We start from the raw sequence: 24,078 nt of genomic DNA on the forward strand, positions 1-24,078 counted from the left end.
TCAACGATGGTCATGAGCCTTTGGCCAGAGAAAGCCTCAGCCTGATCCTCTACGGCCTCCCATATTGCCTCATGTCCACCCAGGACAAGACTAGGCTGAAGCCCATGTAGAGTGTGACAGTCTCAAAAATTATTAAGGGCCAGCCTTAATAATCTTCTTCCAAAGAGCTCAGAAGAGAGGCTACAAATGGCAAGAATTATTTTCAGGAAAAGAATCTAAGTACACCGAGCTCTTTTGTCTGTCTACTTTATTCCTCTGGGATAAAATTCTGTCTACATAGCCTCAATTCTGCTCTCATGCCTAGCTACTTTCTTGGCTGATTTCTCTCTATATTTATCTGCTGTCCCCTTTAAGTTCTATCTTAATTCTCTCATCTTAGTTCTCCCCCATCTAGGTTCTCATCCATTTAGTTCTTTCCTATCTTAACTCCTCTCCCATCAACTTCTTTCTCACCTTGTTCTTCCCCATCTGGCTCTTCCTCATCTTCCATTTCATTCCTCTAGTATTCTATTCTAGCTTTTCAATGTTCTTCCCCATCTCAGTTTGTTCCTCTCCAGTTCTTACCCATCTAGTTCTTCAATTCTCTTTTCTCTTCTCCATCTAGTCCTTGCTCTGAAAATAAAACTGTCTTTTATCCCTTTAGCCCTTATCTCTCCAAACAATCCCTGCTCCCACATTTTCTGGCAGGGTGAAGAGAAGTGTGCTTGATCACTTGGCATCTTGGCTAAGCCACTTCCATAACAGCTGGATGTACCTGTAGGTAAGAATGGTTTAGTTCTGAGTTAATTGTTAAAGGTTGATCTAAAACTGGAGATAAGACTTTAGAAAGGAGAAAGTTAAGCTTAATTATCACATCTGCCAGGCCTGTTCAAACAGATAGTCTGGATGCTTAAGTTCTTAGGGAGCACAGAGGTATCTCTGATCAGATACTTTTGTCCATCCAGGGATGGTCCTGGCCAGATGCTGCCAATGATGATAATTAATGAAGTCTTGAACTGGGGTTCTGGCTGTGCATAGCTGTCAGTGCAGAAGGTTCTCAAAACATTCCATTAGTGCAGGAGAAGTTGTACCCAATGAATAATGGAAAAGCTACAATAGTTCATGAGAAATTCATGGCAGGAAATGGCTAATAATCAAAAGCCAATATCACCAAGACTCCTTGAGCCTCAGTGTGACACTTGAGGGCCCTTGGCTTCTTCCAGGTATTAGCTTGTCATAATCAGCTGAAATCCGACCTCATATATTTTTATGGCTTGTAGCGTGACAGTATCTCCATATTTCACCCTCAGCTGCAGAGGCAAGGCCCAGAACTCACAAGCTGACCATAGTGATGGGTCCTTCCTCTCTGCATCACACTCCCAAGGTTGTCTGGGTCTCATCAGGGAAGAACCTAAATTTGAGTTCTGTGGTTTCACATAACCATCTCTCTCATACCCTTCCATGGTCCCAGCTTTTCTGAGAACCTTCCCAACTTAGGACTTTATGAGATTCAGGGACTCCATGTAAGCAAATGCAGCTCTCAAGGATGGAGACCACATTGCATCTACCTGCACCTGTCTCCCTACCTACCTTCAAACTGTGACTCCTCATAAGAATTCTAGAAGCTTCTCTAGTGCCACAGCAGGGATGGAAGAAGAATTAGAGGATTTACAACCTGATCTGGAGATGTCTGTTGAACCATGGACTTGCAACTCTTTGCTGCCTGTGAGCATCACTTCCTTCCTCCCACCCTCTGCCTCCTCACCCTGAACTCCTCCCCATCTCACCCCTTGGAAAGATGTGAGTAGCTCATGAGGTCTGTTTGTGAAATGTTCTCCAGAAAAGGCAGAAGCCATTGTCCAGGAGACAGACAGTCCTTGAGCTGGAGCCACCCAAGATCCAAGGTTCAGGAGAAGCCAGAGTGCCATGGTCCTACATTACCATGCTGCACATTCCTGTTTTTCTTGAAGACAGACTGATCTGTTTGTTGTCCTGTTTCTGTGGTTGGTGGAAGAGAGTGAGCCAGGAATCTACCTTGGCAAAGCTCCTAGTAACTCTCCCTAGGCTACAAGGAGCTTGGTGACTAAGGTGGAAATTTAGAATCTCAGAGGTGAGTTGAGAGCTGCCTGCTGATTGGCCAATGGCTGCCCAGAGACACCTTCCTAGGTGATGATGTTAAATAAATGACACTTCCCACAAGCACCTGCTTGTCCCAGCAGTGTGGTGTGCAGAGGCTGAGTTTCAGGGGACACTGCTCAAAGGGTGGTTCCCAGACACTTCTGTCAGAAGGTGACAAGTCAGCAAGAGCAGATGACTCACAGAACTGGGTCAGTCTGGAGAGTCTGGGGACGAGGATTTAATCTGGTCATCTGAGGGGAGTAACAGAGATTAGAGACAGACTAGGTCTGGCTGCATATTGGGCAAGTATAACGAGTGACTCATTTTGTCACAGTGTTGAGTTGTTTATTTACTTATTGATTATTTTCCCACCATATTTAACACCTGGCATCAGTCACCTCCTGTTCCAGGTTCTCACAACGCAGCAGGGAACTAGGCAACAGGTTGTCCTTTCAAAAACCTGGCCTGGATGTGATGAAATTTGCAGCCAGCAGCACTTCTGAAAACAACCTTAGTTACCAGACAACCAAGATGTCACACGTAACCAGGAGGTCAGGAGACTGGGCCTTGTGATAGCTACTTTTGAGTGTTGACTCGACTGCATCTGGTACCAACTAAAACCTAAGCTGCTGGGCAAGCTATGAGGGTTTTCTTATCAGATTCTTGGAGGCAGAAAGACCCAGCCTAAATCTGGACCACACCTTCTGCTGGCAGACACAGGAAAGAAGGTAATTATGCTTTTGGCTGAGAAAGATCAAGAGAAAAGCCTAGGAAGGTTTGTGACTGTGGCCTGCAATGCACAGGGACCTAGATAATATTGTGTAAAGTAAAAGATACCAGACACCAAAGATCTCACACTATGTGATTCTGTTGACATGAGCCACACATATTAGGCGAATCTATAGAATTCAGTATTCAGATCATATACAGAGTCCATTGGCATAGATCATGTATCTACAGGAGCTGGCACATGGGGACTATGGCTGTTGGGAGTGATTCAGTATGAGATGTGGCCTCCAAATATCTCTGTCCACACATCAAGAAAGGCACCTGATTGATTTCCCCAGTGCCATTCACAGAGCAGAAGAACACACCTCCAGCTTTGCAGAAGCTGCAGTGAGGTCTTATGACGTGAGCAGTGACCCAGGGCCTGGTTTCCAGCAGGTCTCTCAGAGGCAGAAAGATGGGGCCATTCTCAACAGGAATGGGGTCACCTGGCCACCACAGCCTAATCAGCGGGCCAAGAAGCAGATCTGGTATGCTGGGGGCACTTTGCCAAAGCCACTCTCCTTGGGATTGAGGTCAATGTCCTTAGGAGCCATGGGACTGGACACGGAGAAGTTCTGGAGGATGGTGGTGAAGAAAAGGAACAATTCGTTGTGGGCAATGCCTTCGCCAAGACAAATGCGCTTTCCTGTAGGCACAGAGAATGAGCCATGTGAGCCCCAGGGCAATATACAACCTTTGGACTGTCCTATCCCTAAACCCAGACAACTCTGGGGATTGCAAAGAATAACAGCGAGTTTGACCTTAAACCTGCAACTGGAAAACAGTAAGAGATTCCCAAAACCTTAAAGATTTGGTGCAAGGGCCAGTGAGACTTCTTAGCATGGAAAGGAGCCTTTTATCAACCCTGAAGACATGAGTTCACCCTCTAGAACCACATGTTTCAAGGAGAGAACCAACGCCCACTCTGTCCTTTGATATAAAGACATATACACCCATCATAGCACACATGTATATACTTTCAAACATATACACAATTATTAATCAAAAATTCAGGACAATTTGTTGGTGTGTGTCTCATGGTCACTTCCAACAGCTTCCTACCATTTGTGGGATTATCAGAGTCCTTTGTTCCAGAACTGTAAAGAGGTACTAGAATAGGAGCCAAGTGTGTATGTGTACACATGTTTAATGCAACATCTTTAGTGTTCCCTTCTAGCTCATGTGAGGGATTGGTACCCATTGCATAGGACTGCCCTGAGGGTGAAGGTACTGTTTTCAAAGACTCTTAGATTAACAACTGGATGGTGAGCCAGACATGGAGGCACATGTGTGCAAGTGCAGCACTTTGAGACTGAGGCAGGAAGTTGATAGACTACAGAGCATGGCCTCTCTGTCTCTTCCCTTTCTCTGTCCCCTCTGTCACCCATCCTCTCCTCCACCTTTCTCTCTTTCTCTCTACCTCCTTTGCTTCTTCAGTTTCTGATCAATGAACTTCACTGAGTTCCCAAACACAATGGTTCACACAATTGAGAACGGGCAGGGGCATCCAGAGTATTCTCAGAGACATAAGGTTTGTTACCTCAGGCATGGAGCACCACAGAACAATGGGAGCCTGAAAGCCCAGGCATAGGCTCCACCTCCTGCCCTGTACCTCAGAGATTCTTACTCTGCACCTGACCAGCTCAGTCCTCCAGGTAGAGGAGGGATTTCCCAGCAATGCCTGTGCCCTCAAGTTGTTGGGAAATTGTGCCTGTATAGGGGTGTCTAGGGAAAGCACACTATGCCCTTGAGTGTCCCATTTCTAGAACTTAGGTGACATGAGCTTAGAAATTCATGGAGTATCTCTCTGAGACGGTTCTCCTGGAAATCATTTTATGACCCAGATTTTTCCAGAGCAGCTTTTTATGGATGATCTCACTCTCAACACAATGTTCCCACACCTGGAGCTGGTGATTCAGACACCGCTCATATCTCTTTGGTTCTAATATCCTTTTGGCTTGCTTGCTTGCTTGCTCACTCTCTAGCTTCCTTGCTGTCTTGCTTGCATTCCACAGCAGTCTCCTTGAAGCTGTGTCTCTACTGACCATTACTACTATCTTATTACCTATTATTTTCTGCTTGCTTTTTCTAAACTTCCTAGCCAACATTCTAAACCCTCCAACTTCTCTGTCCAACCACATCTGTTCATGCATTTCTTCCATGTCTTCTTCTTACATCCCCTTTCTCAACAATCTGCATTTCTAAACTTGGAACCGTCATACAGACAATTCACTTATATCTCACATCCTACATGTCTACAACTAGGAGGATCAAAAAGGAAAGGAAGCCCTTTTACTGGACAGAGCCAGAACAAGGCTAAGCCCAGGGTCTTGAAGTCACTTGGACACTCAACACTAGACAATTCTTAGCTGAGACATGGCAAGTAAGAGAACACTTGCTTGAAATCCCTCAGTGAGTTAATGAGAACAGGAGGAAGAACAACAGGAGAGTATCTTCTAGAATGCACCAAGGAGAGGCTGGAGGTGTGGACTCTTCTGAGAGAACTTGCTTTACAAACAAACAAACAAACTTACCCTCAGGTTCCATCCCTATCATGAGAATACAACTAAAGGCTAATGAATTGTTTCTAGAATCCCCTTTCTCCAAAAGATAAAAACATGAAGAAAAAGTTTCCATGTTTACATCTCATAGAGTCCATAAGACTGAATTAAATTTGGATGGAAGCACTAACAAATTACCAAACACAACAGCCAACACATAACTCAATACCTTGAGATTATATTCTTCGAATGAAGAAGTCTCAGTCTCTCATAGAAGTTGACCTACCCTAGGCTGCCAACTACTCCAGCAAGGTCAAGTAAGGCAAAAGCAGAACTGGCAACAATTGAGCTGTGTGAGCCAGTCTCCCTATTGTCTATAGACACCATGTGCTGACAATAAGGGGTGCTGTAACGCTGAACGTTTTCTGGTTCAGGATGTTATCCATCATGAATGGTTTCTTTGCTCAAATAAATGGTAGTAATTTTTATTTCTATTACATTTTAGCAAGCCAGAGTATGTACTCCACACAGAGACAAGCATGTCAAGACATGCCCCAACTCCCCAGTGCTCACAACTAAAGTCAATGCTTCCTTGGCCATCAAGACCCTACCCAATTCACAGCAGTGTGCATAGATGATGGCAGTTGTTCTTGCTGCTAGTTCTTAAGAAATTGCATTTTCTCAGATTTAGAGGCTTTTAAATAATTCCCCAAAGTACTGATGGACAGAATGCTCCTTTAATTCAAGAGTACTCTTATGGCACTGTAGCAGGGTGAATAAAATGGTTCAGACAAAGCAGCTGAAATAAATCAGTAAACAGGGACCTAGACCTATCTGTGTCCAGGAGGATGAGCCTGCCCTATAGTGTCTGGGAAAGGAAGCACAAGTGGGTCTCACCTATAGAGAAGGGCATAAAAGCTTCATTTTTCTTCAGAGCCCCATTGGCATCCAGGAAGTGGTCAGGGCTGAAGGTGTCTGGTTGTTCAAAGTACTGTGGGTCATGGAGAGCTGAACTCAGGATGGGGTACACTTCAGTGTTCTAGGAGACATTATGAGACACAAAGATATTAGCATACCCTGACTCCCATCTGCAAACTGTCAGTCCCTGAGAAACACAGGGTGTAGGAAATCACAAACAGGCTGAGGTTGGTGATGAAGAGAGTGTAGAGTAATCATGGAGTAGAGATGTGGAATGGCAGCTGGTCTCACCTTGGGGAGCAGGTACCCTCGGAACAAAGTGTCTTTGGTGACTTTGTGTGGAACACCAATCGGGACTAGATCTGAAAATCTCTGAATCTCGTGGATGACAGCCTCAGTGTAAGGCATTTTGGTGCGATCCTCCAGGGTTGGGAGTCGGTGTGAGCCAATTACCTGATCGATCTCCTTTTGCACTTTCTCTGCACAGAAAAGAGGAACACTGGATCTACTTTGCCTGCTTTGTAGCAATGATATTTCATTCTATAAGCCAACAACCCAGGAAATAGGGCATCATGGAGCCTCCCTGAGAAACTCACTGCACATGTGGGTACAAACAACTGTCCTGTTCTTAAGCCGCTGTCTCTCTGTGCCCATGCTTAAAACTACATCACAGCTCTCCTTGACGAGCTTCAACCTCATTTCAGCAGGGATTTAAAAAAAGAGAAAAATTCAGCAAAGGGCTATTGCATAGGGAGACTTCAGAGCAATCATGTTGGTGTAAGAGTGTGAGGGAGAAAAGCATAAAAATCTCACCTTCTCAAGGGAATGAATTGTCTCTCTATACAAACACACACACACACACACACACACACACACACACATACACATGTTAGACACATACACCCGAGTACTAACAAACACATGCTTCCACTCACACACATGCCATAAATTTACACTGATATTGTATTATAAACTTGAGGCTGTATCCTCAGGAATATAACAGAGAAGTAGGTAGATTAGCAAATGAATCTATCAATGGATGCATGTAAAATGAATACATAATAAAATTAAAGGATAAATCAATTAATAAAGGAACAGATTTGTGAGTTAATGAAATGATTAGACTGAATACTGGATTATGTATTCAACTCATAAGTCAACAGATGACTCATTTAGAGGATAAAAGCATAACGGATAGACAGATGAAAGATAAACTCAAAGACTAGTTAGTGAAAGGATTAAGGAATAAAACTTTTGATGGAAGAATAGATGAGTTTATGCATAATCAATGACAATTCATTCAATTCTACCTATCAAAGGGAAACTAAGTTGATGAATTGAAATAAATGAATGAAATGGCCAGTTGGGTAATCACGAAAAATTAGACAGTGGACTGATACATGATTAAATGGGTAGGTACTGTGTGTGTGTGTGTGTGTGTGTGTGTGTGTGTGTGTGTGTGTGTGTGAATAAGTGTTTATATGTAGATAGATAGAAGGATGGTTGAGTAAATAGATGTTTAGCTAGGCAGATGCTTAGATTAATATGAAAATGAATGAATAGAAAGGTGGATGACATGAGTTGGTTGGTGGACAGAAAGGTGGGTAAATGAACAGAATGAGTAGATGGATGAACAGGTGCATGGACAGAAAGATGAATGAATAAATGGATGTAAAGATAGAAAAATGGAAGGAAGGAAAGAAAGTTGGATGGATGGATGGATGGATGGATGGATGGATGGATGGATGGATGGGTGGAAGATGGATGGGTAGATAGATGGATGGATGGGTGGAAGGGTGGATGGATGGATGGATGGATGGATGGATGGATGGATGGATGGATGGATGGGTGGATGGGTGGATGGATGGATCAACCTTAAAGTGATAGAAATAAATGGAAAATGGGCCAGCTGAGTGTTAATTTGCACAACAACCACAGTACTGCCCTAGTTTAGAAGTAGTCCAAAATCTTCAGAGCTCCAGTTGTAAGAGGCCCCTGTATCTCTCATCCACACAAATCTCCACAACCAAAGGGGAGCTATAAGATCACCCAACTGACCGCCTGTGGCGCACCTGCAACTTGAGGGTATTTGAGCATGAGCAGGAAGCCATAGCGGAGCGTGGTACTGCTGGTCTCAGTGCCAGCAAAGAACAGAGACAGTACAGAGATCATGAGGTTCTCGTGATGGAACTCCGTCTGTTGGTTGGACTTCTCCTGGTTCCAGATGGGAGAGAAGCGAAGGTCAGGATGACTGGATCCTTACAGGGAGATGCTCACACATCCTGGGAACTGATCTTCTGTCTCACACTATATGGACCACAAGGCATTTCTCAGTCCTCGACAATGTCACTTACTCCCTGTTCTGTCTCCTTCTCTCTCTCAACTTTGCTCTCTGATAGTTTATCAAGTTTTGTCTCCCAGGCTCTTTCTTCCTCTGAGGTCTTTTCTGCTTTTTGTCCCTTGCCCTGTGTTTCTTACACAGCTTTCTTTCTCCCTGTTTCATTTTCTCCTCCCTTTCTCTAGCCTTCAATTTCTAGATTCTTCTGCATCTCCTCCACTCCACTTCCTATCTCTCCTCCCCATCCTCTGCCCCCCTTTTCCTCTGCTCACATCCCCAGCCTTCACTCTCGCCCATCACTTCTCTCATTCATGCAGGACTTACCTTCTCCATGCGTAGAAGGTAGGTATCGATGAAGTCTCTTGGATTGCTGGGGTCCAAGGTTGCCCTGTGCTTCTCCACACTCTGGCCAACGAAGTCAAGGATTTCTTGAAGGTTTTTGGAGATTTGTCTGTGGGCTCCAGGAAAGTACTTCAGGAAACCAGAGAAGAGCTCAAACACCTGCAGGAAAAAAGGTCAGGAGGTGACCTGGAGCTATCAGGCCTCAAGGAATAGGCTGTGTTCCTAGGTCCCCATATTTCACAAGGTTCTGCCCTCTCTCCTTCCATTCTCTCCCCTCCCCTCCCCCACTCCTTTGCTCATCTTCTCTTTCCTTCATTTCCCCTCTCATACACACACACACACATAGCATGCTCTCAGCCTGTTTCTCTGAGTCTTTCTCCAGCACTTGTATTGTATTCTCTCTCACTCTCCTAAGCCATCATTTTGTTTTTGTTTTTTTCAATCGGGGTCTCATGTCTTTCAGACTCTCCTCAAACTCAATATTTATCCAAAGATGGCCTTGAATTCTGATGTCCCATGTAGTGGAATTGCACACATGTACCGCCAAACCTGGTTTAATTTGTGCTAGGGATGAACCCCAGGATTCATACCATAGACAAGTCCTCTACCCTCTTAGCTACAGCCACAGCCCCCATGTCATCATTTTCTCATGTCTGGATGACTTGGTATTTCTGCATTAGGGTTTCTCCACCCTACTTAACATCTGACCCTCGTCCTTGCCCTCCAGGCTTCAGGCTTCTTGTCTCTCCATGTTGTCTCTGCCTTTGTCTTCCAGCCCTAAGACACTCCCTTCTTCACCCACAGAGAAACCTCTTCTTTCCTCTGCCCTGGATGCTCCTCTCTTGCCATCCACTGACCTGGCTGGAGAATGAGCTGATGAGAGAGAAGGACCTATAGAACAGGTCCAGCAGGCGCAGGAACTGGCGGTCTTTGTAGTCAAAGCGCTCTCCAAAGACAATGGAGCAGATGATGTTAGCTGTGATGCACTGGAAGAGGAAGGTAGGGTCCACGGGGGCTCCTGGAGAATGTGCATGCAGTTCAGGAGACATGGCATCAAGGGAACATTGGGCTTTGGCCCCATCTCTGTAAACCAGTCCCCACTACTCTCTACTCACTACCAACTGCTGCTACCCCATTTGGACATACGGAACCAAGCCCTGCACTCAGGATTGCATACAACATTTTATTTGAATTTCTTCTCAAAATTATACATAAGATGCAATGCTATTAGCATACACAGAGATGGGTGCTAACTTCACCAAGGTAACACAGCTCCTCATGACTGGGACCAGGATCAGACCCAGGGAGCTGAGAAGCAGAGCATGTGTAATGTAGTCTCCACTGTGCACCTCCTCCCAGGAAAACATTCTGACTCTGAGCCCACAGCTGACTCCCACTAGCAGGAATGGTTCAGAGAACGGTGTGGGGGTGCCTGTGTGGATTTAGAAGTCTCATCTTTGAGTCTTCCTCCATTCCTTCTATTCTAGGCTCTGTGGTGTTCCAAGAACCATCAACACCGAGTGCCTGCTGCCTTTAGTTCCTGGTTCCTTCATGGGCCCTCATGGTGGGAGGGATGTTGTCAGCCCAGGAATATTAGGCCATTGTTACCCCTCTCTCTAGGTCTGGCCTGTCTGCTGTCTCTGATTCCTCTGAAGATCTTTCCCTGATGCTTGTCAGCCTTTATATCCTGTCTAAAGGTCTCTCAGCATTTCTGTCTTTCTCTTTTCCCTCCCCGTACCTATTTTCCTCCCCACTCTATTCCCCTCACACCTGCTCCCCCAGATTTTCTCTTCTATTTGGTCCTTCAAGCTCCATCTCAGCTTCCCATTCTCTGTTACCCTGATTTCTCCTTTCTAATCTCTTGATTTCCTTTTGTTCCCTTCCAGTCTCTGCATGGACCTCTCAGAGTCTCCTCAGAAATCTTAAAAGAGATGACAAACACAGATTTAAAGGAATGAGGTGGTAAAAACAGACTATGTCATCAGGATGCCCTGTTGTGAAGTTTCTATAAGTACCCAGAAGTGCCTATGACTGCCACAAACTAAAACACCCCATCTTTGCTCACCACCCCACTCATCAGGATATCCACAAGGAAAGAACACAGTTCCCTGCTTCTAACCCCTGCCTTGGACATAGACCGTGTTTTGAGACTGGTTAACGTGATCAAGACGCCCTTGAACTTGGTATAAAGTCAAGGATGACCTCCAAACTCTAAGCTCCTGCCTCCACCTCAGGTATACCAAGATTACCAGCATGCAGCACCATGGCAATGTTGTGGTGTTGGGATCAGGCTGGGAACTGTGTGTGTGCCAAGCAAGCCCAGCAAGCCTGACCTGCACCCACTGTGTCGACCACGGTTTCTCTCTGAGACAAGATTTCATGATGTAGCCAAACTGGCTTTGAATTTATGATCCTCCTGTCTCAGCACCCTGAGAATTGGGAGGACAGGCTTGTGCCATCACACCAGATGACACATATTCTTAACCCAGGCATCAATTTCCCTGAACGTAAGTAGCCTGCATGCAATTCTCTCAATCTATGTCTCTGAGTCATTCTTGGACACTGTGAAATTCACATCTCTTTCCCTGTCTTTCTGTATTTCTCACTCCCCCTACCTCATTCTCCATCCTCTCCCCAGTGTGTGTGTGTGTGTGTGTGTGTGTGTGTGTGTGTGTGTGTGTGTCTGTGTGTGTCTGTGTGTGTGTGTGTCTGTGTATATGTTTGTGTATGTCTCTCTGTGTGTGTATGTCTGTGTGTGTGTCTCTGTGTATGTCTTTTTGGTGTGTCTGTGTGTGTATTTCTTTCTCTGCCCATGGGTGTCTCTTCTCTTTCTCTGACTGTGCACTCAGGTCTCTGTATCACCATCTTCCTTCATGCCCATTCTCCTGGACTCACCCTGAGATTTCCGGAGCTCCTCAACCAGACATTGGGCCTCCTCCTGAATCCGCTCCTCCACACTCCGCTTTCCCATCCCAAAGTCTCTCATAGTGGCCAGAGAGAATCGCCTAAGGGTCTTCCAGCGTTCCCCATTGGCAAAGATCACACCTAAGAAAGTAGGGGGAGCATGGGGGAGTTATAGAGGAAGTTCAAAGAAACCTGGGTCCTTTCCCACCCCGTGCCCACCCTTCCATCAGATTCTCCTCTCTCTGGGCCCCTTCTCCAGCCCACCTCAAGCCAAACTTTGAGACTCCTACCGTAGTCCTTGAAGACTGGTCTAACCACAGCAATTGTCCCCCGGCCAGAGAAAGCCTCAGCTTGGTCCACCAGCGCCTCCCTTATGGCCTCTGTGCCATACAGCATGACCACGGGCCTCGGTCCCAGGTGCACTGTGAACACATCTCCATATTTTTCTCGAAGCTACCAAGCATAAAAGTACCAGGATTGTTGTTAGTCAATGCAGACGTTGTTGCTACCCTGTGAAAACACTTAGATACAAAGTGATACATAGGAAGCGCTACCCTGACCACCCTTCCCCTTCTGAGGACCCAGCAATTTCAGGGTCAATCCACCACCATGGAAGTCTGCATGGATGCTAGATGATCTGAGCAGCACTGCATTACAGTATGGCTGTGGGCGGGTGGCTCTTGCTATCAGCCCAGCACTGGGAAAGTAAATGAGGTGGATCAGGAGTTCAAGATCATCTCTTGCTGCTGTTGAGGTGGAGGCAAGCCTGGGGCTACATGAGAACGGGTATTGAAAAAATAAACAATATAAAAATATGATGTAGGAAAACTGAGAGTAATGAATTAACATTACAGAGGATTCGGCAGTAAACTTGCTTAGGAAATACTAAGCTGCACAAGGTAGGGTTTAGCTAAGGCAGTGCTCCCTCTCATATGACTGGTTGATAAGTAGTAAGACAGCCAGACTTGTTAGAAACTGTAGGAAAAATATTGTACCTTGAAGATAATTGTAGTTTAGGCTTCTGAGAATGTATTTCTGCTAATATTTGTTTGTTAAGTTAGTTGTGAATTAGGCTCCATTCCCATATTAAAGAACATGGCTCTACTGGGCAGTTCAAAGGGGATAGCACTGGCTAACAATCATCATTAAGTCCTGTTTCTCTTATCAGGAAGAGTGTAATTCTGCCAGGAGGGTAGGAGAGCACCAGTGTGGTGGTTTAAATAAGAATGGCCCTCTATAATTTCATGTATTTGAATGCTTGGTCACCAGGTTGAAAAGATTAGGATTGGTAGATGTGGCCTGGTTGGAGGAAGTGTGTCACTGAGGATGGGCTTTGAAGTTTCAAAAGCCCATGCTAAGCCTAGAGTTTTTCTCTCTGCCTACAGATCAGGATGTGGCTCTCAGCTACTGCTCCAGCACCTGCCATACCTGCTGTCATGTTCCTGTCATGATGATAATGAACTAAATACTTTCTTATTAGAGCTGCCTTGGTCATGGCTTCTCTTCACAGCAACAGAACAATGACTGAGACACAAGCAATGTGATTCAAAAGGAACAACACTGGTCTACTTTAAAAAAAATGGTGATGATATCTATTCTATAAATCTCCACTTATCTGAAATAGACCAGCTTCCAGTTCCTATCTCTATGAAATATGTGTAACTGCTCAAAGTCTGATGGAATCCAAGATATTTGCAGATGACAACACATATGGAGTTAGTGTCCAAGATCTACACAAGTTGTTAAAAATGTTTCTTTGAGGCTAGTTTCTCTAGGATGTTGGTCAGAACCAGATGTGCATTATTAAAGAGCTTTATTTTTATTTCTCAAGTGTTTGAAGTAAATTCTCATGGGTGGGGGGTTGCTTAACCTGCTGCTTCAAAAACAGATATGGATATAGACTCTGATATGTGCTGTGGGATATCTTCTAGTATGCTGTGAATATGTGTTGCTCTAGTTGGCTAATAAATAAGCTACTTTGGCCTATGGCAAGGCAGGTTAGAGGCAGGTGGGAAATCCAAACAGAGATACAGGGAAGAGAAAGGCAGAATTGGAGAAATGCCAGCCCACCTCCAACAAGATCCCTGCAGACCACTAATGCCACAGCCACTTGGCAATATATAGATTAATAGAAATGGGTTAAGTTGTAAGAACTAGCTAACATAAAGCCTGACCCATAGGCCATACAGTTTGTAAGTAATATAAACCTCTGTGTGTTTACTTGGACCAAGCAGGTGAAGGGTGTGAGTGAGAGAGATTCATCCCAACCTCAGGGCCAGGCAGGACTGGAGAAACCTCAGGCTACATTTTGGCACCCAATGTGGGGCAAGAATTTCTACCCAAAACCTGAAAAGACTATAAAAATGGATTCTAAAATGGAGTCAAGTGCAGCTTCCTCGTTGAGTCTCTCAGGCAAGTCATGACATACAGATGCTACAACATGCATGCTTGAGCTACAGCATGTCAGGTTCACAGCTGTGTGGGCTTGACCTACAGCATGGCAGATTCCGGTCATGGTACACAGAGGTGTCTCTAAGCCATGCAGTGTGATGCATGGTGGATTTAGCTTTTGGTAGTACAGACAAAACACTGGGGGTGGAATTCTGGGTTATACACTGCTGGATGGAGGCATAGACACACTGCTTCCCAGAATCATGGTGAGCATGGATCCCAGAGCTGGTGGTAATCATACCTCCACCGTGTTGAGAAGCTGGGGGTTGGGAGTGGAGGCAACAGCCAAAGTCACCATGCAGCTTAACAGCTTAAAATCGCTCCTGGTCAAAGAGGGATTATACATTCACAACAAGACAGATTCAGATGATATAAAACTCTAAATGGTTTAAAATGTATGTAAAAATGTACATAGGCTTAGAAGAGAGAGATAAAAGAGCATATGCAGTTATATAATGAAATAAATAGTTTTAAAAAATAAAGTATTTAAAGAGACAGTAAAAGTAATATAAAAGTCAATCCACATAAAGATAACATTTATACAGAGAACCTCGATTGTATTGTCTTTGGGATTTTTAATTGGAGAGAGACATTTGATTGTAAAGACTGCTGAATTAAACCAGCATGTATATTTTAAAGGTATCTTGACTTCAAAATTCATGTCTAAGGATATATTACTTTGGAAAAGATGTTCTGCTTTTATTTCCACAGAAGATGAGAACCCATGGACTGCTTCCAGGCTAACATGGTTTGATCAACCAAGACCCTCTGAGAGGTTGATACAGCCTCACAGACTGCTACAGCCCAGATTTAACTATGATTCTTCATTTTCTCAAGATTCCCATAAGATTGCCATCACCCCCAATCAGCAGGAAGTAGTATGAAAAGCTATGCCCAAATTTCTAAAATATTGTTTATAAATGTTTATTTTTACTTAAAAGTGGTTGATTATGAATGCAAACTCTTCCTAAAGAAGAAAATGGCATAGTATAGACATGATAGAATTAAAGGGTAGGTTATTCAGGGCACTTAAAGAGCAACAACTTATTTTAAATGTTTTACATTGCTATGGATTTTGGTTTATTGATGCCAGTTTGAAGTTGTTTTGTTTATTGGTGCAAAATAAAGAAAAATTTTGTTATATTGTATGTATTTCTACTCCTGTTTTGGGTACTATATTTGTGCTGCTCATTTGAAATTGTAGTGTATAGTTGAGAAATACAGATTAATAAGTAGTCATGTTAGTTAAGTTTTCTAGATATACATAGGTATTTTTCAATTAGGTAGGTAATCTTCAAACACTTCAAAGAATTACAGAATATGGCATATAAAATGTTTTAAAACTTAGACTTTTCTGGACAGTGAGACATGTCTCACTTACTTTAAAGAGGAAGTTGAGCATAAAAGACACTCCATATGGAGTTTATCTTCTTCTTGTTGGCAAAACTGCCATTTGGGCAAGAAACTGCTCTTGCCTGGACTGCTTCACAATATGTGGTATAGACTGGACATGCAGGTCCCATGAGAAAGTGACCACTAAACTTTGCCTAAACAGGGTGAGCTCCTTCTTTAGGTTCCTACCTCACAGAGGAGACTGCCAGAGATTCTTCAGGACACAGGGAGAAGCAACTGGTGAACTTTGACAATAGGCGAGATAATCCTTTGACTTTCTTGCTTCACTAAAAAGTCTGCCAGAGATGCTAGGCCTGTAGGCTGAAGATCAATGCCCCAGTGGTGCTGAAAAACTTTGGATGACTGTCCAGGCAGCCAGATATCTCAGTAATTTCTATAATTATGGAAGTTGCTTGCAATTCACTTCCTGTTTACTCAGGTAATATTATATTCTTCTGGGGTCTTTGATGGAGTTGAAGACTAGATAGTTATAATTATAATTTTCCCTGGCTATGATAAAAGATAAAATTGGATATAAAACTTTAAACTCACAAATATAGGACAGCTGATAGCCTAGTTTCTTTAATTTTGCCAAATACAAATAGACTAGATATTATAACTAATTCTTGTTTGATAACTGTCTTATTTACATGTATTTTTTTAAAAAATATGGAATGCTCACAAATTTGAGCGCCATCCTTGCACTGGGGCCATGCTAATCTTCTCTGTATCATTCCAATTTTAGTATATGTGCTGACGAAGCAATCACTATTCTATGTAATTTTACTATGTTAAAGTTAAAACCGTCTTTTGGTTAGACAGAAATGGGGAAGTTCTATGGGATGTCTTTCTGTATGCTGTGAATATATGTTGTTCTAGTTGGCTAATAAATAAGCTACTTTGGCCTATGTCAAGGCAGCCTAGAGGCAGGTAGGAAATCCAAACAGAGATACAGGAAAGAGAGAGATGAGATGGGAGAGATGCCAGCCCACCACCCAAGGAGCAACAAGATGCCCTCAGATGAGCAATGCCACAGCTAAAAGGCAACATATAGTATGGTGATATTTTAATTTTACTGAGATGTGATTTGATTTGTATGTTAATAAGTAAAGTTGCCTGGGGGTCAGAGCTAATAGCAAGCCAAAGCAGAAACTGGGCTGTGGTGGTGCACACCTTTATTCCCAGCTCTTGGTAGGCAGAGCTAGGCAGATCTCTGTGTGTTCAAGGATACAGCCAGCATGGAGACACACGCCTTTAATCTCAATACCAACCATAGAAGACCTGGAGGTCTGTACAGACGGGCAGTGACGAGGAGGTCATGTGGTTGGGTTTACAACCAATGAGAAGGCAGAATAGAAAGTCTATAAAAAAGACAAACAGACAGGAAGTAGTTCTCTGGCTGAAGAGGACAACAGCAGCAGTGAAGGGTAAGGTTTTTAGCTCTGACCTCTTGGGCTTTCATCTCTGTATTGGCTCTGTGTTTCTTATTTAACAAGACCGTACATCTACAATATAGATTAATAGAAATGGGTTGAGTTAAGTTATAAGAGTTAGCTAACAAGAAGCCTGACATATAGGCCTTACATTTTGTATGTAATATAAGCCTCTGTGTGTTTACTTGGGACCAAGTGGCTGCAGGATGCAGGTAGGAGAGATTCATCCTAACCACATGGCTGGGCAGGACTGGAAAAACTCCAGCTACAGATATGGATATGATATGGATGTTTATATTTATATATATGTAAATACAGATATAGGTCCTTGCTGATACTCTTCAGTCTGGACAGCTCTGGAATCTCAATCAAGAATCATGCTTCCTGTGACCCAGTGACAACTTGTCTAATGGCTTCTCACAATGTTCTAGAGAATGGTCCTGACCTACCCACTGGGTTACATGAGAAGGGAAAGTGATAGTCACCTAGCGATGGACCTGAATGTGAGTCATGACTGCAGCACACACTGTTGGAAAATACCTGGTCATCTTCAGAAAATTGATCCCAAGAATGTCACAAACCTCAAGTGCTGAAAGCCCTTGAAGAGAATGGTGCAGTGTTTGCACATAACCCACCTCATCCTCTCACAACCTTTATTTCACTCTAGATTGCAATACAGCTAATAGAAATGAAAGGCTATGAAAATGGTCAAGACCTGATGCTATTTATGAAAAGTGCTAAGAAGGAAACTCTATACATGTGTGATTTACATGTGTTTATGTTTTAAGACAAGATCTTAAAACTATATAGACCAGGCTGACCTGGGACACACCATGTAGTTTAAGTTGTCTCAAATTTGTCATTCTCCTGCCTCAGTCTCTGAAGGGCTGGGGTTGCAGATGTGAGCCACACTTAGCCACAAATGCATTTCTACTAAGTATTTTCAATCCACAGCTAGTTGAATCTGTGAGTAGAGAATCATCCTTTATGGGGAATCAGCTATAAGTTTTGAAGCTGAATATAAACATACAGAGAAACTTCACCTCCAAGTACTTGTACAACAAAAATGTATACACATATTCACCAATTGAATGAACCAGATTATTCCTAGAAGGAAGCCTTCTTAATAAAATGTTACATGCAACAGTGGTGAGTCCACACCAGAGAATTTTGTGCATCAACAAAATAAAATCCTGCCTATCAGGACAATGTTAGAAATGATCACACACTTAATGTTATCATAAAAGCAACTTTCTGCTTACATTTGCTGTAATCCTAATGAAGTTTTAACACAGGTAAAGTCAACCCCCAGAGTCAGAATAGTGAAAGGGTAGTAACTATAGGGTACAAGACAGGGACCAATCTTAATGTGAGCTGATCTGCACATTGATGATAATAATGTGTTTGATTTGAAAATTCACTGAGGGGTGCTCTTGTAGAGCATTGGTTTTCAATCTGTGGGTTCAACCCCTCGGGATTGAGTGATCCTTCCACAGGGCCACCTAAGAACAACAGAAAACAAATTTTTACATTATGATTCATAACAGTAGCATAAATACAGTTATGAAGCAGCAACAAAAATAATTCCATGGGTGGTGGTCACCACAACCTGAGGAACTGTATTAAAGTGTCGTAGCATTAGAAAGGCTGATGATCAACTTCAACAATATCATAGCTCAAAAGTTAAAACTGGAGTAGTTGGAGAGATGGCTCAGAGGTTAAAAATCTCATGCACAGGATCTAGGTTTGGTTCCCAGCACCCTCATGGGAGCTCACAACTATCTTTAACTCCAGTTCCAGGGGATGTAATGCCCTCTTTTGACCTCTGCAGGCACCAGGTACACACATGGTGCACAGACATATGTGCAGGAAAAACATTCTTACACACAAAATAAAAAGTAATCAAAAATGAATCATTTTAAATTATAAGTGAAGCTGGAGAGGTAGCTCAGTGGTCTGGAACACTTGCTGCTACATGATGACTGGGATTTGCACCCCAGTCCACAGTTATAAGCCTGGTGTCCCAAGCACACCCATAGCCCCACCTCCAAAGTGGAGGTGGGGACAGGAGGATGGTGGGGCTTGCTGGTTTCCAGCCTAGCTAAGACAATGCAAGACTCAGGTTAAGGGAGAGACCCTACCTCAAAGGAATAGACAGAGAATGATAGAGGACAACCAAGGTCACCATCTGGCCTCTATGTAAAGGTGTGGGCATCCATACACAAAGTAAACATACACTCAAACAGACACATAATAATAATAATAATAATAATAATAATAATAATAATAATAATAACTTTTCTTTCAAAATTCTATGCAGTCACTTGCAGAACTTCCATAAGGAAGCACTATAGTACCTGTATCATGAGACCCACCTCCTCTTCTGAGTCCTGTTTCAGAAAATCATGACTCTTCCAAAACTTCCTTTCTATCTCTTGTTCTTCAGATACCGACCAAAGGCTGGGTGTGCTTTCCCTACACTCTGAGCTGTCCTCTCTTTTTCTGAAGCTCACCCACTCATTTTTCACCACATGGGTGCTTACAAACAGCATGGATTCCTCTATTTCTCTCACCCACCTTCCTCTTCCAGCAGCTGCCAAGATGTGCCACTTGCCTGCCCTGATGTTTTTAATCTCAAATTCTGATAAGATTGCCCTTGCGTTCCTCCTGAGTCTGTTCCTAACACCAGTTTCCATGATAACAGTGGGTTTCCCTAGGTTCTGATGAGAATAAGATGGGACTCTAAAGATGTTCCTGTGAGGATAAAACAGGTGGTCGAACTCCAGGACCTTAGCAGTCACACCCAGGCTGTGACTCTAGACACCCAACAACTATCAAAGCATTTGAAAATAGATCCCAGGTCCACCACTCTTGAATCAAGCCTCAGAGGCCACACTGAAAAGCCTGACGAAGAGCCCAGTGAGCAGACACAGATGCATGTTCTTGTGAGCCTACCAAGGGAGTATCATGGACTTTGTGTGAGTGTTACACCTGCAGGTATGAAAGTTCAACACTCGCATGCAGTGCCCTCAAAGGCCCAAAGAGGGAGCCAGATCCACTGGAACTGCAGTTACAAGTAGGAGTGATTTATTTTTGGTGCAGGGAACCAAAACTGGGTCCATGAAGGAGCAGCCAGTGCTCCTAACTGTGGGGCAGCACCCCTCCACAACCACCCAGGTCCTTCTTACGTCTTCTCCTAAATGAGCATTTCTGCCTGGGGCTACATGTGACTGAAACCAGTCCAGACACTGACCCTCACTGAACAGCTTTGGAAATGTTCCATCATCAAATTTCAGCACATCTCCCAATTATTTTGGCCTCTCCATTCTTAAGAGAAGAATGTTTAGGAGCCTTAAAAGTAATTTAGAATAGACTCCTCCCTCCTCCTGCTTCCCTACTCCTGTTTCCCTCCTCTCTCCTCTCTCCTCTGTCCTCTCTCCTCTCTCCTTCTTCCTCCCTCCTCCCTTTGGTCCTGAGTGGCCACGGGATATTCTTACCTACTCCAAAGATTGACTCCTCCCTTAAGAGTTAATTCAGCTGGGCCCTTCAAACTTCAGCCAAGAGACAAGCCCTGGAGAAGACTGGTTCATTAAACCATGATAAGCAGATGGGAGGAATGGTCATCCCCTTATTGCTCTAGGGAGGAATAATCATCCCCTTATTGATCTAGGGAGGAAAATCATCACCTTATTGAGCTGGTGTGCTTACTTCCCTGACCTTGGTGCAGCCACTTGCAGAACTTCCATCAGCAGCTTTCTAGTCCTTACTAGACTGGAAAAATGACTTAGGGTTTAAAAGCACATGCTGTTCTTGCAGAGGACCTGGGTTCAGCTCCCAGAACTCACTTGGTACTTACACCATCAGTAACTCATTTCCAGGGAATCCTACACCCTTTGGAGCACCAAGCATGCATGTGCTATGCATGCATAAATGCAGGCAACACTCATACACATAGAGTAAAAATAAACCTTTGAGAGGAAAGCCATTTTGCTTTGCCTGTGTTCTGTATCAGGCACGTGAACAGGCAACTTAGCTAATTAACTTTTGTATGTTTATTCTACATCTCAAACTAGTCTGTCAGCTCCCAGGTGTCAGGAATGCAGCTCTGCTGCTCAATGCTGCCACTATCATTCTTGAAGGGGAACATAGGACTCTTTATTGTTCAAAATATATAGTTACAAAGATAACCAACCGTCACATCAGAGCTGGTATATGCTGGAATTTCCTGCTGTCTGCACATTTCCTAGACCCTGTGTGTTCATATCGTTAACATCACTGTCCCTGCAGGGGAAAGATGCAGCATTTCACACTGAGACAGAATGCTACCACCCCTCACTGTGGGTCTGTGGGCAGTTAGTGCTGCTGGGGGAAGGTAAATTTCTGTAGTGGTGTAGTCACTCATGAGATGTTCACAGTCCAAGAATTGAGCCCCAACCACACCAAGCAGAAGTCAGCATCTTGACTTTTCCTCACCAACCTTCCCACCTGAACCTAGAGCCTAGAAGGCATCCTTTCTCTTTGTGCAAAGTGATCTCCAAGCAACAAGCCCCACATAAGCCCCCTCTGAATGACTCTAATTGGACTTACTGGGGGGAACAAGTGGATATTAAAGCTTGGAGAGTCTTGTTGGCAAAAAGAAGAGGTTCTGTAGGAAAAAGAGGGAGGAGAGAGGGGTAAAAGGGAGGTCACAAATGGCCGAGATCCAGTATATGCAGATGTTAAACTGTCAAAGGATTTTTTAAAACTAAAATAAATAGGATGTTGACTTGAGTTTTCTAACATGTGGGAAGTACTTGTTTAAAACACGTGTGTCAGGGTGTGGTGATACATACTTCTCATTTCATTCAGGAAGCTAAGGCAAGAGAATCATGTGTTGGAAGCCAACCTTAAAAGCACGGGGAGACCTTGTCTCAAAATATTAAGTAAAATAGTTAAATTTGCCATTTATTGGAGGGGGGTCTTTTAAAAAACCAGGGGGTAACAAATACAAGGTCAAGAGGAAGATCTCCAGAGCCATGGGGAGGGACAGAGGAGTGGGACTTACAATCACTGCTGCAACTCTCTCATGGAAAGTAGGAGCATAGATGTTGATGAATTATTAGCAAGAAAGTGGTGAAATCCCCAATGTGAAGCTTCTGTGCAGAGACTGGTAAATACAATGCTAGCTGCTGCAATAAACTGATAAACACTCCCTTCTGCCCCTCCTCCTGCCCTGCCTCTCTTCCCCTTTGTCCCTGAACACCTCAAGCTAGTCTTTGCTCTCTCTTTTGCTGGCAGGAGCAAAACCTGCCAACTGCCTCTGACATTTTTCTTTCTCTTCTGGAACAGACAAGCCCCACGGAGTGAAATTCTACACACTTACACCTCAATGGCTCTACACCTTCCACACTCCAAGCACATTGCCCCCACAGGATTCCACCATAGTGAGGACATGCCTGCCCATCATCACCAATCAGCATCCCACCTTCCACTCAGCAGCTTTCCCAACTGAACCTATGGCCTGGAAGGAGTCACTTGCTCATCCCTCTGAGGGATCTCCATGCACAAAAGCAAGGACAAGCCCACACAAAGGCCCCATATAAGTCTCACCTTCATGAAGGAGTTGAGGAGGCCTCCTCTGTCCATCTGCAGGAGGTTTCCCAGGAGGGGCAGTGGATGTGGTCCTGGTGGGAGGTGGCCACGGGCTTTTGGGTGGCCCCTGACCAGGAGCAGTACAAAGCCCACGAGGAGAGTGAGGAGGAGCAGAGCACTGGGCTCCATAGTCCCGGTCTGGCCACTGGCAGCTTCACTGCACACTCCAGCAGGACCTTTTATGCTGAGCCTGCCTCTCCACCTAGTTATGCAACTTGAGCTGTTCCCGCCTCCCATCTCATCACTGTCCAGGAGTGTGAGCACCCCTGCTTCCTGCTTGGGCTGCTGGTGACCTGCTCACTCCCTATCTCCTTGCCCCACCCTAAGATGTTGGCAAGATCACCATGAAACAGATACACAGGACAAAAGGGCATAGGGAATAATGTGTCTCGATTTCTGGGGGTGAGTATGCACATGTCAGCTCAGTTTTGTCTGTTTATTTAATCAAGCATGGACCTGTGTGTGTGCACTGTATGCTTTTTATAGTGAAAGGCCATTTCTTTTCATTTGTTTGTTTTTGTTTTTGTTTTCGTGTTGTGACAGGATTTCTCTGTGTAGCTCTGACTGTCCTGAAACTCACTCTGTAGCCCAGGGTGGCCTAGAATGCACAGAGATCTGCCATCTCCGCCTCCGAAGTGCAGAGATTAAAGGTGTGCACCACCACCACCCAGCTGGTCATTTCTAATATGAATGTGCCAGATGTGTGTTTCTGTGTTTGAGACTAGACGTGTTTGCTAGTCTATCCTGCATGTCTGTGGTGTGTTTGCATGTATAATCTTAAATTGCTGAAGCTTTTCTCTATGTTCTTAGCTTCATATATGTATGTGATTACATTTAAGTGACAAGAACAGTGTTGCATGGACCTGTGAGCATCTCTGTGCGTCAATGCATTCCCCACCCCGAGTCCTTGAGGGGCAGCAGAAATAATTTCTCCAGAATCCCTATTGTACTCTCTGGCCCTTGACAACCACAGATGGGAGAAAAAGAAGGAGAAGAAATTAGAGGCAAGAGATTCAGAATTGGGAAGGCTTGGGAGCTAGGAGGAAAGAGAGGCTGAAACCTGGCAGAGGAACTGTTGGGGCCTCTGGGTGTCTGGACTGGCTAGCTTTTATGTCAACTTGATACAAGTTAGGGTCATTTGAGAGGAAGGAACTTCAGTTGAGAAAATACATCCCTAAAATCGCAGTGCAGGCAAGCCTGTAATGCATTTTCTTTATTAGTGATTGATGGAGAGAACCCAGCCCACTTTAGGTGATGCCATCACTAGGCTGGTGGTCCTGGGTTCTATAAGAAAGTAGCCTGA

General features: G+C 44.1%; 1 protein-coding gene and 1 non-coding gene across 2 annotated transcripts; both read right to left on the reverse strand.

Annotated features, from left to right (window-relative positions):
• Window positions 1-1,935: 1,935 nt before the first annotated feature.
• LOC114685307 (cytochrome P450 2B1-like) lies at window positions 1,936-22,943 on the reverse strand. The gene is made up of 9 exons (XM_028859896.2): window positions 22,734-22,943; window positions 12,159-12,321; window positions 11,860-12,009; window positions 9,822-9,982; window positions 8,947-9,123; window positions 8,357-8,498; window positions 6,576-6,763; window positions 6,264-6,405; window positions 1,936-3,511 (listed from the first exon to the last, which is right to left on the reverse strand). Exons 1-9 carry the CDS (start codon window positions 22,902-22,904, stop codon window positions 3,330-3,332), a joined length of 1,476 nt encoding a protein of 491 aa, XP_028715729.1. The 5' UTR covers window positions 22,905-22,943; the 3' UTR covers window positions 1,936-3,329.
• Window positions 16,374-16,480, reverse strand: LOC114685313. Its single transcript, XR_003733452.1, has one exon. It is a non-coding gene; the product is annotated as a U6 spliceosomal RNA (small nuclear RNA).
• Window positions 22,944-24,078: the final 1,135 nt, after the last annotated feature.

This window comes from Peromyscus leucopus, chromosome 1, assembly GCF_004664715.2.
Source record: "Peromyscus leucopus breed LL Stock chromosome 1, UCI_PerLeu_2.1, whole genome shotgun sequence".
Lineage (NCBI taxonomy): Eukaryota > Metazoa > Chordata > Mammalia > Rodentia > Cricetidae > Peromyscus > Peromyscus leucopus.

Excerpts from the sequence above, each read along its gene's own strand:
- LOC114685307 (XM_028859896.2), bottom strand. The coding sequence starts at position 22,904 with ATGGAGCCCAGTGCTCTGCTCCTCCTCACTCTCCTCGTGGGCTTTGTA. Across the intron at positions 9,983-11,859 it reads GGAGCTCCGGAAATCTCAGG|GAGCCCCCGTGGACCCTACC; the intron begins GTGAGTCCAGGA and ends CACATTCTCCAG. Across the intron at positions 3,512-6,263 it reads TTTTATGCCCTTCTCTATAG|GAAAGCGCATTTGTCTTGGC; the intron begins GTGAGACCCACT and ends CTGTGCCTACAG.